Consider the following 15944-nt stretch of genomic DNA (forward strand, 5'->3'; position numbering starts at 1 on the left):
TACCATATGACACAGCAAGTCCATTTTACAATATGTACTCAGAGAAATCCACTGACTTGAACACTTGAAAACGGTTAAAATGATAAATTATATGTTATGTATACTTTATAGCAAAAATTGTTTTGGCTTTTCTGAAGACAGTAATGTAGCATTTTCTAGATGAGTGAAAAATTGAAAGTGAACTCTATGTCAACAGTTTAAAAAATTCAAATAATGTAGAATCCATAAAGGGAAAGAAAGACTAATTTTAAATATAAAATGTGTAGACAGATTCCACGGAGATTGGAAAGAATCAGGATAAGCAAACAGAATTTCTTACTGATAAATTCATACTTGTGTCAGATTTGAAGAGGGGAGTTACTGTTACAAGGAAAATCCAGTCTTTGGATAGTGTCACTCATAATCACGCAATGAATTACTGATTGAAGTTTGATAACTTTGCCAATAAGTTTCAGTTTGAGCTTCTTTGTTTTCTCCTGTAGACTGATCAGGGCATCAAAAACCTTTCTGTTGAAGATGCAGCAAGACTTGCCCAGGAAGACCCTGACTACGGCCTCCGCGATCTTTTCAATGCCATTGCCACAGGCAGCTACCCCTCCTGGACTTTATACATCCAGGTCATGACATTTAGTGAGGCAGAAAATTTTCCATTTAATCCATTTGATCTTACCAAGGTGAGTCAGTTAACAACTAAGTTGTTTTCTTTTTAAAGTGTCTTCACACCTAATTAAAAAAAAATTGTAGTCAAACATTTATAAGTTGTGTACAAAACAGTTGGAGCCACCTAAGAGTTTCCTAGCCTGTGAATGCGGGCTCACCAGCATCTCCCTTCCAGTTCCTGTTTGATAACTTTACTGAGTTCATCTGGGTGGCCTGATATATTGTTATTAGCAGGGAACAAATTTTGATGAGGTGATGTCCTTTTGCCCAGGGAAAATGTCAATATTCACTCCTGTTTGCTGTTGCAAAAGATTCAACCAATGCACTCACCTTAAGTTCTTACCATTTTATTAGATTTAAAAATGTTATTTCCACTTACTGTCATTGGCTTCAGTGTATTTGAAAGCTGATATTTTTATGAGTAATTTCCTTCTGTTGGTTGTCTGGTAATTGTGAATATGACATTATTTTTAGGTTTGGCCTCACGGCGACTATCCTCTTATCCCAGTTGGTAAACTGGTCTTAAACCGGAACCCAGTTAATTACTTTGCTGAGGTTGAACAGTTGGCTTTTGACCCAAGCAACATGCCGCCCGGCATCGAGCCCAGCCCTGACAAAATGCTTCAGGTAAACCTAGTTGATTGAGAGGTTCTGAGGCAGGAGTGTGTGTACATGCCTGTGTGCCCTTGCACGTGTGCGTGTGCACACACACACACACACACACAGTGTAATTTGGCTTGATCTTTATATGAAGAATTAACTAGGACATTACTTAAACCTTGGTTTGGGTCTTTAGTTCCTGTGGGACTGAATGAAACATCCTTAAATGAGTGTTACAGGATAAAACAGATTTCATAGTGAGTCCCTCAATATGGTAACTTTGATATTTAGGCTCTTAATTTAAAAGAAGTTATAATAGAAATACCTTAGGTATTTGTGGGATATTCTTTTTCAGTCTCTAATCAAGGATGGGGAATACCATTAATTGATTATAACATTTGATCAGCATAACCGTATTCATTTTCTCTTTCATGTAAAGAGAAAATGATGGCACGTGTAAAAAGAGACCCAGAGGTGATTTTTACAAGCTCAGTTTATGTTTCCATTGATTAAAGGCAGTGGGTTTTACTGTTTGTTTTGGTAATGTTGCTGCTGCTAAGTCGCTTCAGTCGTGTCCGACTCTGTGCGACCCCATAGACGGCAGCCCACCAGGCTCCCCCGTCCCTGGGATTCTCCAGGCAAGAACACTGGAGTGGGTTGCCATTTCCTTCTCCAATGCATGAAAGTGAAAAGTGAAAGTGAAGTCGCTCAGTCGTGTCCGACTCTTAGCGACCCCATGGACTGCAGCCTACCAGGCTCCTCCGTCCATGGGATTTTCCAGGCGAGAGTACTGGAATGGGTTGCCATTGCCTTCTCCGGTCATGTTCCTAGGCATTCAGTATTTTTTCACCTCTTTCCAGTATGTTTTTTCAAGAGTACAAAGAGTGAAAAATTCTTATCTGGATCAGAAATTAATGGGGAAATAACTGGCTTAATAATTATTGAGTAAATCAATCTTTTGTGTTCTTAGACTATGATCATGGTACAAAGGTTAAGGTTTTTACCCTAGATCAGACCACAGTGACTTACAGCTATTTCTTATGTAAGCGTCCAATTCCAGTTCAGGTATCACTGTCCATGGAGGTGAACTAAGTTTCGTTTGTTTTTTTAAAATAACAATTTTTTTGTTCTGACATTGGGAACATTTGAACCTTTTATAGAAAATACATTTATATTAATTTTTAATTTAATTTGCTGTGGGTTGAATACCTGTCTACTGATAGACTGCCGTGGCTGCTATAGCAGGAGGCTATACAGCAGGGAAAAACCATTGTACTTGGTTAGCCTTTTGATGAGCATTGAGGAATTGTCCAAGGTTTTTTGAGTAGGTAAGTAATAGAATCTGAATGGGGCCTTAGGAAGAGTCTTTTGGCAGGAATATTTAGGGTGACGTTGTTGGAAGGATGGCTTGGAAAAGGAGAGCCAGTGAGGAGGGCTTGGAAATGACTCTGATGGGAACTAACGCATGACCAGGTGGTGGTAGTTGTACAGTAATGGACAGTGTTTTCAACAGTAATGTGGAAAGGCAACACATTATTAAATTTTAAAACTTGGGGATACAAAGTGTAAACCAGACCGTGGTGAAAAGCACTCAGTAGTGTCACGCGAGTCCCGGAGACTGTCCCCTGAGTGCCTGGTGATGCAGGGGCAGCCCTTCTTCCCTCCCGCGCTTCACAGTTTATCAGGAGTGGAGAAGTCGACTGCTGGAGTGGGAGAGCTTTGCCCCGGCCCAGCAAGGAGCTTGGGCACAGGGCCCTGGGTGAGGCCTTGCTGTCTGCGTTTCTCGGCCTTAACTTGGAAGGTCTCTACCTGCAGGTGGGATGGGGATGCCTTATAAACACAAGGTGACCTGAAACCAGAACAATATGATGAGGCTACATCCAGGGGCTGCTGATGGCTCAGCTGTACCTTCTGTCCTATTGGTATAGTTAGAGCACAGCTTAGTCCATTTTGGGCAGAAGGAGGCGACCAGCATCCAAACTGTAGGTGCTTTTGTTCATGGTTGCATGGCCGGTCATCTGAATATTACTTTATTTTTAATATTTTTAAACATTTTTTTGATGTCCATTTTTAAACTCTTTATTGAATTTGTTACAGTATTGCTTCTGCATTATGTTTTGATTTTTTTAGTCGAGAGGCATATCAGATCTTATTAGCTCCCTGACCAGGGTTCAGACCTGCACCCTCTGCGCTGGAAGGTGAAGTCTTAACCACTAGACTGCTGGGGAAGTCCCTGAATATTACTTTAGACTCATGATTATGGGAGGTAGAGTCACTCAGCCAAGAGCAGATTATGGACAGAACAGCAAGACTGGACTAAGCATGTTGGCCTGAGTGATTTGGTACAAAATGATCACATCAGTTGCCCTATTCAACTTGTGTTTTGGCTGGCCCATTGAATTACTGATATAAGAATATTCTTTCAGGCTTCCCTGGTGGCTCAGATGGTAAAGAATCTGCCTGTAATGCGGGAGGACCTAGGTTCCAGGCCTGGGTTGGGAAGATCCCCTGGAGAAGGGAATGGGTACCCATTCCAGTTTTCTTGCCTGGAGAATTCCATGGACAGAGGAGCCTGGCAGGCTACAGTCCATGAGGTTGCAAAGAGTCAGACATGACTGAAGTGACTTATGACTTAGCATGCACGCACGCATGAATATTCTTTCAGTTTCAAGGCCAGTAATAAAGTTAATTAAAGAAAACTGCTTGTGAGTAGAGCTTTGAATAATGAGAATATTTAAATAATTGGATACTAAGATTTATATGGAGTTAATCATCAAGGTTTTTGTTTCAACACTAGTTGAAAGAAATTGCACAATCTCCTGCCCTGGTAAATATGTGATTTAGTTTAATCTTGATTCAGGGCCTTGTGTCGCCGTAGGGCCATCGTCCTATACCATGGCTTGCTTTGTGTGTACTTTGTTAATATCTGGAAAGTCTCAGAGCTCAAAGTATATCTGACATAAACCAGGCTGCAACACAAAAGGTGTTTTTTTTTTTTTTAATAATTTCCCATACAGTTGGTTTTGTAGAAATCTGCTGCTTTTTGTTAAGAGCAAATGGTTGACCCCTCCCCTGGAGTGAGAGAGTGGGGAGGAATGGAATTAGTTTGTTTTGCAATGTAATGTGTCCTTGGAAACAGAAATCATTTTTATTTCTTATTTATTTTTTTATATTTTGGCTGCACCACTTACCATGTGGGATCCCAGTTCCCCGATGAGGGGTCACACGTGTCTCCCTTGCATTGGAGTCTTAACCCCTGGGTTGCCAGGGAAGTCCCAGGAATAAGAAATAATTCAAGCCTGGGCACTAACTTGTTATTTGAGGAAAAAAGGAGTTATGATCTAGAAGAGATGTGAAGATTTGTGGCTCTTTGGCTGCACGATGTGGAAGATTAAGGCCCGTTCAGTTAGGGAGCACTCATTTGGTGAGAGAGAAGAAACTTTGGTCTTTACTGGGCAGACCAGTCAGGGCTCTGTGGTGCTCTGTGTTTGACGCTTGCCAGTGAAGTTCATGGGCTGTTTCTCTTTTGTCTCTTACTGCACATTGTCAACGTCTGTTCCCTTATAACTGCAGGGCCGCCTTTTCGCCTATCCTGACACTCACCGCCACCGCCTGGGACCCAACTATCTCCAGATACCTGTGAACTGTCCCTACCGTGCTCGAGTGGCCAACTACCAGCGCGACGGCCCCATGTGCATGATGGACAATCAGGGTAAGCCTCAGAAGGAGGCTCGCTCTGAGGGTGCCGGGGGGCACTGCTGGGCAGGGGTTGGGGTGCCCCATCAGCCCAGGGGTTTTCAGGCTGCCCCAGGGACCTCCTACTCTGTGGAAGCCCCATATGGCTGCTTGTGCCCACCACATATTTCTTGCCCAGCAATGAAGGTTTCAGCTGCCTGAGGACTCTTCTTACCTTTATCTATTTTATATGTTTTATTGAGAGTTCCCACCTCAGATTTTACTTTCTGTCCATCTCACAGTGAAAGGCAGGGAGAAAGATCTTTCACCCTGGCTGCTGCAGGATATCCAACTTAGGGAGCAGGTTTTTGTTTTTTTTTTTTAATTAATTTTATTACTGACATTGATTTTGCTGTATTTCTTGCCAGTCTCTCCTGTGAATATTTGTTACACATTTAAGATCAGCTTATATATATATAATTTTGTGCCTTGCATCTTGATACGATTATTATCATTAAGCCTCTTCCAAGTATTCAACAAGTTAATATGCTCACTAACTGCGTGTGTTGGGTGGTTGCAGTATTTCTGTTCTCTGAGGCTTGACATGTTGGTGTATAATTGCCCAAAGTAATTGGTACTCCTCTATCTGTCTTCTGTGTTTTTATACTAAAGTTATTGTTTTTCATCAATATTCTTTGATTCTTTTGTTGTTGAGACTGGCTGTATTAAGTGAAAGTTGCACAGTTGTGTCCGACTCTTTGCATCCGCATGGACTATGCAGTCCGTGGAATTCTCCAGGCCAGAATACTGGAGTGGGTAGCTTTTTCCTTCTCCAGGGGAATCTTCCCAACCCAGGGATCGAACCCAGGTCTCCCGCATTGCAGGTGGATTCTTTACCAGCTGAATCACAAGGGAAGCCCGAGAATACTGGAATGGGTTGCCTATCGCTTTTCCAGTGGATCTTCCTGACCCGGGAATCGAACTGGAGTCTTCTGCATTACAGGCAGATTCTTTACCAACTGAGCTGTCAGGGAAGCCCGGCTGTATTAAAGTGGTTCATATATATTTTGGGATGTCATTAATAAGTAATTGCTTTGTGTTTACCATTCTTATTTACTATTATGGTGGCGTATGTGGGAAAAAACTACTTTGACACCCCTCTTGCCTAATTTTAGAAGTAGAAAGTTTGACCTGTTCCCTTGCAGTTTGGTGAAAAAGCTTAATCTTTCCCAGTAGTCAGTGACTTGAGGACAACTCCAACTTTGAGTAAAGGTCAGAGCTTATTTGGAAATAAAATTTTAAAGTTACTCCAACTGGTACATTTCAAAGAACTAATTCTTAGTACAGAAAATCACTGTGATGGCTCGTTATGGAGAACTTTGCTTTTCACATGGACGTGGCTGACCTGGAATGAATTTCTTGGGCTGGTAACTGGACTCCATAGGAGTATGGGGCCTGTCTTCCTACAAGCTGTTGGTTCCTTTGTCAGTGTGATGTACAGTGTAATGTATCCACCCAGGATTGTCTATTCCAGCAGGGACCTGGGTGAAATTCTAAACCCAGACTGGTTTGTTCAAACCACTTGCTATGTTTTTTCAAGCCATCCTTTCTGTTTAGGCAGCATGTACTCAGATAACACAAGCTTCTGTATACATCAGCTGAAGCAGAGTATAGTTGGGAAAATGAACATGCCAAAAGGGAAAAAAAAAAGCCTCAAAATTTATTCCGGAAGTCTTAATACATGTTTTGATTGCATTTGTCATTATTTTTCCTAAGTTCAGAGAAATCAGAGTTGACATATTAGAAATATCAAAGTTAAAAAAATATTTAAAAAATGTATCTGTAGAGAGAAGCAAAAGTGAAGCTATTGGGTTGGTTGGCCAAAAAGTTCGTTTGGGTTTTTCTGTAAGATGTTATGGAGCACCCAAATGAACGTTTTTGGCCAGCCCAATAGAATTAAATAAAGTCGTAGTCAATAAAGGAAAGAAACCCCAAGCATCTTAAACACCTTTAAGAAATAGTGAAGTAGAGTCCCGTGATGGGAATCTAGTATGTGCTGGAATGGAAAAGTCAAAAATTCCAGATTCCGGATCCAGCAGAGGGAGATAGACATACGAGCAGATGACAGTATTCTCTAAGAATCTGGGTGCTGTTTATAGCTAAATACGGGGAGTTAAAAATAATATGTGCATGGCATCTGCACACATGCGTGTGCGCACATCACCCTGCAGCAGTCAGTGAGTGTCTCAGGGCTCAGCCCGTGTGTCTGGTGACTGAAAGAGCAGAGCTGGAACTTTGAGCTCCCAGGAATCCCATGATTGCATGTTTGAACTGCACCCAGGCCCAGTTGAAACCCTCTAATTTGAAATGTGTCTTTGGGTGTCATCTTCTATGGGGGCCAAACCAAACTTATATAAATATATTTGTCCTGGTAAGCATCAGAAGATTGTAGAGATGGGACCATCTGAGTGTTCAAAGGGAACTTGAGATCTGTCCTTTAAGACGCAGAGGGAGACAGACATGCGAGCAGATGACAGTATTCTCTAAGAATCTGGGTGCTGTTTATAGCTAAATATGGGGAGTTAAAAATAATATGTGCATGGCATCTGCACACATGCGCGTGTGTGCACACATATATAATTGTCCCTTGAATTTATTTTTTATTTTGTTGACTATTTGTAGACTTACTTCATTTTTCATCTCCCCAAGTAAATGTATGTGGTTTTCCTTTAAAGGTGGGGCTCCAAATTACTACCCCAATAGCTTTAGTGCTCCTGAGCATCAGCCTTCTGCCCTGGAACATAGGACCCACTTCTCTGGGGATGTACAGCGCTTCAACAGTGCCAACGATGACAATGTCACTCAGGTAATGGCTCCTTTGTCTTCTGTGAGAGTCGCTTGGTCATTCTTCTCAATGTCTGCATATATTCCCCTTTTAAAGTGTCTGTTGCTGCTGCTGCTGCTGCTAAGTCGCTTCAGTTGTGTCCGACTCTGTGCGACCCCATAGACGGCAGCCCACCAGGCTTCTCTGTCCATGGGATTCTCCAGGCAAGAACACTGGAGTGGGTTGCCATTTCCTCCTCCAATGCATGAAAGTGAAAACTCAAAGTGAAGTCGCTCAGTCGTGTCTGACTCTTAGCGACCCCATGGACTGCAGCCTACCAGGCTCCTCCGTCCATGGGATTTTCCAGGCAAGAGTACTGGAGTGGGCTGCCATTGCCGTCTCCATTTAAAGTGTCTAATATGTCTCAAGTTGAATTCAGGGACAACATCTTTATTCATAACTCAGTTCCCATATTAGATGGAGTTGAAAATAGAGTCTCAGATTATCTCTTTATTTTTCATACGCAAATATCCAGCATTCAGTAAGTACTAAATTATCAGGCATACCCTTATATCTGAAAAATCAAGAGGGAGGAAAAAACAAAACAAAATTGGCAATAGAAGCAAACCTACTGGAGATCCAGATAGTGAAATTGTCAGATACAGGTTTTAAAATAACTGCAAATAATATTTTTAGGAAAATAGAAAAGAGATGACAGCATGGAGCATTATTGAGAACTTTGATCTATAAAAAAAGAATTGAGAGAACATGCCTAGCAGTCCAGTAGTTAAGACTGCGCTCCTACTGCAGGGGGTGTCCCTGGTTGGGGAACTAAGATCCCTCAAGCTGTGCGGTGTGGCCAATAAAATTTAAAAAATTGAATGGACATACTGAGCTGGAAAATGAACAACTAAAGTTAAGCATTTAGTAAATGAGTTTAAAAAGGCGATTAAACATAAGAGAGGATTACTGAACTGGTAGAGCAGTAGATGTTATCAGGACTCACTCATGAAGAGAGAGAGAAAAAGAACTCCCCTTCATGATGAGAAACCATTCAGAGCCTGAGAACGCAAGCCACGGTTTGCTTTCCTCTAAATAACAAACAACACACATACAGTACGTATAAAGAACTCCCACACAGCAGCAAGAAAAAGTCAGACAAATGAATGTGAAAAAATGGGCAAAAGACTCGAATAGGCACCTCGTAAAAGAAGTATCCAAATGACTGGAAAACATATGGAAAGGTCATGTATTTCACTAGCCATCAGGAATATACAAAATAAAACTGAAAAGAGGCACTACTACAAATGCACAGGAATGACGAGACTTAAAAAGACTGTGTACCAAGTGTTTGTAAAATGAGAAACAGCTCTCACATAAGTGTAAATTGGTTCAGGTGTTTTGGAGACCTGGTTGTCAGTATCCACCGAAGCTAAACATGTACGTGCCTTTTGACCTAGTAAGTGCACTCTTAAGCATAGATTCCAAATAGAAACGTGTACATGTGAGCAGCAGAAGACAGGTACAACAGTTTCTTCATATCATCCAAGTGTTCATCAACGAAAGCTTGGATAAATAAACCGTAGTATATTCCCACTGCTGCTGCTGCTAAGTCGCTTCAGTCGTGTCCGACTCTGTGCGACCCCATAGACGGCAGCCCACCAGGCTCCCCCGTCCCTGGGATTCTCCAGGCAAGAACACTGGAGTGGGTTGCCATTTCCTTCTCCAATGCATGAAAGTGAGAAGTGAAAGTGAAGTTGCTCAGTCGTGTCTGACTCTTAGCGACCCCATGGACTGCAGCCCACCAGGCTCCCCCGTCCATGGGATTTTCCAGGCAAGAGTACTGGAGTGGGTTGCCATCGCCTTCTCCAATATTCCCACAGTGTACATCAATGAAAACTAATGAAGTATCCCAACAAGCAGTAACACAGATGAATCTTACAAACATGAAATTGAACAATAGAATGAGAATACAGACCACATGATTCCATTTGTGTACATTTCCAAGAGAAGTAAAGAAAGACATTTATAATAATAGAAGTAAAAACAACTGGGGGTCAGTTGCAGAAAGGGGACTGGGAGGAGGGGTATGGTAGGGGCATTTCTGAGATGTGAGTGATGTTTCTCTCTTGATCTGGGTGGTTGTGACACATGAGTGTCCCCTGAAAAATCACAGTGAACTTCACACTTAATGTTTGGTACCCTTACTGCAGACATATTACACTCAAAAAGAAAAAAAGAGTTATTCTCTCACTTTGTATAGACTATTAAAAATGTCACTTTTTCGTTAATAGGAATTTGGTCCTGCTCTTAAAGGTCTGTGGTTAACGTGTTGGAGTGGGTAGATTAGCTCGGCATCCTCATCTGGTGATAAAATGGAACCGCTGTCCCATTTGTGGAATGCCTTCCTGTAGTGAGCAGCCGAGCTGTGTGTGATTGGTGGTTGTTAGCCAGGCATGTGCTGTGCTGCGCTTAGTCGCTCAGTCGTGTCCGACTCTGCGACCCCATAGGCTGCAGCCCGCCAGGCTCCTTTGTCCATGGGACTCTCCAGGCAGGAATACTGGAGTGGGTTGCCATTTGCTACTCCAGGGGATCTTCTCGGCCCAGGGATCAAACCCGGGTCTCCCGTGTTGCAGGCAGATTCTTTAGTGTCTGAGCCGCTAGAGTTTATGATATGGCCATTCACACTGGAGTGGGGTGATACCTCACTGTAGTTTTGATTTGTATTTCTCTAATAATTAGCAGTGTTCAGCATTTTTTTCATGTCTGTTGGCCATCTGTATATCTTCTTTAAAGAAATGTCTATTTAGATCTTCCCACATGCAGTACTTTAATTGGATTATGTTAATACCTCAAAGTCTAAAGATTTTTAAACTTTAATATCAGATTTAAAGTTCGCTCAAATTTTAAAAGTAGTATTATATTCTGATATTTGATAACTTACTTATAAAAACTGTCAAGTTTTGATATTTTATAAATTTGCTACCTTGGGTAATTTGATGTTTTACGACTGAGCGACTTCACTTTCACTTTTCACTTTCATACACTGGAGAAGGAAATGGCACCCCACTCCAGTGTTCTTGCCTGGAGAATCCCAGGGACGGGGGGGACCTGGTGGGCTGCCGTCTATGGGGTCGCACAGAGTCGGACATGACTGAAGCGACTTAGCAGCAGCAGCAGCAGCATCAGAACAGTACATAGAATAGTGTCTGGTGCATTATAGGTATGTGAGTAATAAATATTTGCTCAATGAATGAATGAATGAAATGTTGCATAGAGTCAGAGCGATACCTGAGAAATGGCTGATTTCAGAAATAAGCAGAGGCTGTTAGGACTCATATATGTATTACTTTGCTCTTACTTTTAATTTTAACCTTTTGATATTCATTTTAGAAGTAAACTCAGTGCTGTAAGCAAAATACCACTATTAACATCTGTCTTCTCTAAGAAATCTTGGCTTCCGAGTAGCTAAGAGCCTAATTAATGAGCTAGGGTGTGTCCTCTCTGGTTCTGGGTGAACTGAACAAAGGTTGTCTTGTGCTAAGCTTGTATTTGATGATGGCACATTCTGCATTTGTCAGTAACAAGGTGTGGTGGCATTTTTAATTGTAGGCTACACTGCCTTTTATTTATAAGAGATTTATAAGCAGTGACCACAAAAGACATTATTAAAAAGAAGTTATGAGAGATTATCTTCCTTTTTTTTTTTGCCTATGCCCCCACGGTATGTGGGGTCTCAGTTCCCTGACCAGGGATTGAACCCATGCTTCCCACATTGGAAGCGTGGCATCTTAACCACTGGATGGCCAGCGAAGTCCCCGTTATCTTCCTGTTTGACTTAAAACAAAAAGTGAGGAACTCAACACGTGACAGTTTCATCTATAAATTATTCTTAAATTGCAAAGCCTTTTTTCATTCTTACAGCAATGAGAAATCTTGCGTCTTCATTTCAAAAGTGGGGTTTGGGTCAGTTTTGTTCGTGATAAAATAGTTATCTGATTCCCTGCCCTCTGTTTTCAATGAGCAGGTGCGGACTTTCTATTTGAAAGTGCTGAATGAGGAGCAGAGGAAACGCCTGTGTGAGAACATTGCAGGCCATCTGAAAGACGCACAGCTTTTTATCCAGAAGAAAGCGGTGAGTGACACTTTGTAAGCCGAACAGTGACACCTGCTGGCAGGGTGGGAGAGTGCAGCTGTGGGAGAAAGACCTTCAAAAGAAGTGTCATTTCTATTTTACTTGAGTTAAGCAAACTTAAAAAAAAAATTAGTATGAATCCCCAATCAACCTCTGATTCTTTTCTTTCTATGCCTTACCTCCAGTAGATACACTATATCCATCAATCCTTTACTCTTTGTCCAGCGTGTAATAATGTAGTTTAAGGCAAATCGTCTCCTAACGCTATTCAATCTGACTGTAGCCAAGTTCCATGTTAAGAGAGTAATATCCAGTAGGAAAATGTGGGTCCTGCCACAATTTTGCTTAGACTTGAGATGATAAGAAATACAGATTACGTCTTTGTGGTTTGAAGTCTACCTGACTACTCGATGTTATGATACCCAATTTGCCTTCAGAAGCAACTAGAAACATGCTGTTTTCTGGGGTAAAAACTGAGCTGCTTCCAAAGCTCAGGCTGACCTTTTGAGCAAAGGTGTCCCAGGGCATTTCTGATGGTCGCTGGTTGTGCTGTTTGCTCACTGTTGGTTTCCTGGCTGCCCCAGGGTCAGCCTCTCATAAATTTAGGAATCACTGCCCTTCCCATGTCTCTTGGCTGCTGCTTCTCTGTTCATAAGGGCAGCTGTCTGGAGTATGTTCTAAGGTCTGGAGATAAGTACCTTGCAGGCTGCGTGCTTTCTCTGCAGGCAGAGCTCTATAAACCGTGTTTGATGAGTGTGTATATGAAAGATAACCCTTTGATTCCCTGGACACTAGTACTTCTTGCTGTTTACTCAGGCAGAGAGCCTGACTGTTGCTCTGTGAGAGAGGTGGGGCGGGTTTTTTTCTCATCTTTCTTAGAAGAATGAGTGAGACTGTTTGTAAGCAGAGAATTGGGCCCAAACTCTTGGCCTTCTCCTCTTACATATGCTAAAGCTGCCTGGCCTCCGTGGGTTCTTGATGTCTTACCTCTTGCCGTCTGCTAGGGATCGGCCCGTGGTCAGGAATTCCTTCTTGCTGTCTGCTAGGGATCGGCCCCTGGTCAGGAATTCCTTCTTGAAGTGTACAGAGTTGCCCAGCACGGGCCAGTGTTTGCACACCTCACTTTATTTTGTAATTGGTGTATAATTGCTCTACAATTGTGTTACTTTCTGCTGTACAACAAAATGAATCAAGTATATGTATACATATATCCTCCCCCTCCTTGGGCCCTTCAACCCAACCCCCGCCCCCATCCTACCCATCTAGGTCACCACCGAGCTGAGCTCCCCATGCTGGACAGCAGCTTCCCACCAGCTGTCTATTTTACCCATGGGGTATACGGCTAACTGTAAATTCAGGCAGTGTCGGGGCCCGTTTCTTAATACAAATCACTGTAACTTGTTGCATTCAAGGTCAGCTCTTTACCGGCTGTAAGTGGAGCTCACCTCCTAATGCATTTTTCTCACAATACTCTGCAAGGTTGATTTAATCGATTCATTTGTTTTTATGGGAGTGGATATTGAACTCTATGAGGGAGATTTGATTGTCGCACCTATTTCATGAGGAGTGGGTATTGAAGCTCAGGCGAATGACTTATCCAGGGTTGCTCAGCCAGTATACATCCAGGACCTGAGTCCTGCTCCCTGTTGTTAAATGCTGTGTGTCTCTGCCTCCTGTGGACGTGTCCCTCCTCCCCTCTGGAGTAAATCCCGTGGAGCAGACACTAGGGACTGGCATGGTAGGGGGCTAGGGTGATGCTCTCATGGTCTTCATTTGGTTTCAGGTAAAGAACTTCAGCGATGTCCATCCTGAATATGGCTCCCGCATCCAGGCTCTTTTGGACAAATACAATGAGGAGAAACCTAAGGTAAGCCCAGAGCACCCCAGCTGTGGCAGAGGGTGTGTGTCATGGATAGGCACAGTGGGCTTTCTCTTACAGTAATTCTCCTCAGGGACAGCTATTCAGTTTCTTAAGCAGCTGTTCACAATCTCAGTTGAGATACAAAGAACTCACCTGGAAAGCGCAACCTCTTCATTTAAGCCTGGGCCATATAAGACTCGGGGATGTGTGGGCGTGTGTGTGTGGGTGGGTGAGTGAGATGTCCGACTCTTTGCAACCCCACCAGGCTCCTCTCTCCATGGGATTCTCCAGGCAAGGATACTGGAGTGGGTTGTCATCTTCTCCTCCGCAGGGGCTATAGTCCATAGGGTCGCAAAGAGCTGGACACAACTGAAACGACTTAGTGCATATGCTTATAAGACAATCTAAGGTGGACAAATTCTGCATTGTTATTTTCACTTGAGCACAGATGAAAGCAGAAATAAGTACTGAGTCTCTGCCCGAGTGAGTTAATTAACCTGCTGCTCTTGCCCTTTTGAAACAGAACGCAGTTCACACCTATGTGCAGCACGGGTCTCACTTGTCTGCAAGGGAGAAAGCTAATCTCTGAGGGTCGGGGGCCCTGGTTCTGCACCACGTTGCCGTCCACCTATGAAGCAGAGCATGGTGTTCACACCTGTACCCACTGATCGCTGGATGGAAGATTCTCCTACACTAGACATGCAAATGCAAGTTTGTGTCTGTAAAATGATAATCCAGATTTCTATAGCAAATGATGTAATAATGGCTTTTAATCCTACTTTCCTGTGGGTGAATGAAGGTTAGGGCTTAACAATCATTTAAAAGAAACATGTATTTGCTTTTGACAGCTGATTATTCACTTAAAATGATTAGAATGAAAGTTTCTAGCAGAAATATGATTTTATTTGACCAGAAAAAGTCTTAGTGACATTAATGTTTACATATCATCTCATGGCCTATTTTATAAAAATATCAGTGTAATTGTATAATAAGAAAAGATAAAGATAATTTACTGAGAAATTTAAATTTTTCTAAGTTCCCATGAGGAAGAACGCATTGCTGTCTTTTGAAAATAACTTCAGCACCATCATGGCTTGATGTTTATTCCTGCTTTGAATTAATCAGATTTTTTAAAACTTGCAATTACATTTATCCTAATACAGCACTGATTTTGCAGTAGACTGATCTGTAATTGCTTTCCTTTTTCCAATAAAATAATCTGTAAATAAAAATAGCAGACTGGTGTTTGATTTCTTTAGTCTCCATATGTAACTTGAAATGTCTCAAGATTCTTAATCTGAATATCAAGTTATTAGATTGTTGTTGTTTAGTTGCTTAGTCATGTCCAACTCTTTTGTGACCCCATGGACTGTAGCCCAGCAGGCTCCTCTGTCCATGGGATTTCCCAGGCAAGAATACTGCAATGGGTTGCCATTTCCTTCTCCAGGGGATCTTCCTGACCCAGGGACTGAAGCTGTGTCTCCTGCATTGGCAGGCATATTCTTTACTGCTGAGCCACCAGGAAAGCCCCCTGTTATCAGATACTTGCCCTTAAAATTGAAAATACTGGTTTCACAAGGATAGTATATTATTTGCTTAAATCAATAGCCTTTATACACAGCTTCTGAGGTACAGGGGACCAAAACTTTATTCTATTGGGAAAACAGGAAATTTCCCAGTTTTGAAAGTTACTTAGCTCTCTTGTTCATTAGCTTGCTTCTTTTTATCTGATTATGAGTTTTAACGTCTTTGAATTTTATTTTTCCCTTTTTTTCTTTCCAATTTTATTGATATGTAATTGGCACACAGCACTGTATAAATTTTACGTGTACAGTATAATGATTCAACTCACATAAATCCTGAAATGGTTATCACAATAAATTTAATTGGGCAGTCCAGTGGTTAGCACTTGGTGCTCTAGTCACGGGCCCAGGTTTGATCCTTGGTTGGGAAACTAAGATTCCATACACTGTGTGGTGAGGTCAAAATAATAATATTACATTAGTGCAAATGTAACTGTGGTTTTTGCATTGTTGAAATTTGCTGTTTGATTTTGGGATACATTCTAAGTGTGATTATGTTATACAACTTTTTAATGTGCATTTCTCATTTATGTTTTTTGATAATGATTTATTACTTGCTGTTTATTTTATATTTACATTCAGTTCAGTTCAGTTCAGTCACTCAGT

The 15944-nt window shown here is 41.9% G+C and overlaps 1 protein-coding gene across 1 annotated transcript in view; it reads left to right on the forward strand.

The window, feature by feature from the left end:
• CAT (catalase) overlaps positions 1-14987 on the forward strand; it is a 36285-nt gene extending 21298 nt beyond the window's left edge. The window contains exons 7-13 of the mRNA XM_055549297.1: positions 483-674; positions 1135-1287; positions 4834-4972; positions 7671-7801; positions 11787-11894; positions 13678-13761; positions 14279-14987. Of these exons, the coding sequence (XP_055405272.1) occupies positions 483-674; positions 1135-1287; positions 4834-4972; positions 7671-7801; positions 11787-11894; positions 13678-13761; positions 14279-14344 (873 nt within the window). The 3' untranslated portion in view covers positions 14345-14987. The remainder of the gene's footprint in view (positions 1-482; positions 675-1134; positions 1288-4833; positions 4973-7670; positions 7802-11786; positions 11895-13677; positions 13762-14278) is intronic.
• The last annotated feature ends 957 nt before the right edge of the window (positions 14988-15944 follow it).

The sequence above is a fragment of the Bubalus kerabau genome, chromosome 15, assembly GCF_029407905.1.
Source record: "Bubalus kerabau isolate K-KA32 ecotype Philippines breed swamp buffalo chromosome 15, PCC_UOA_SB_1v2, whole genome shotgun sequence".
In the NCBI taxonomy this organism is placed as follows: Eukaryota; Metazoa; Chordata; class Mammalia; order Artiodactyla; family Bovidae; genus Bubalus; species Bubalus kerabau.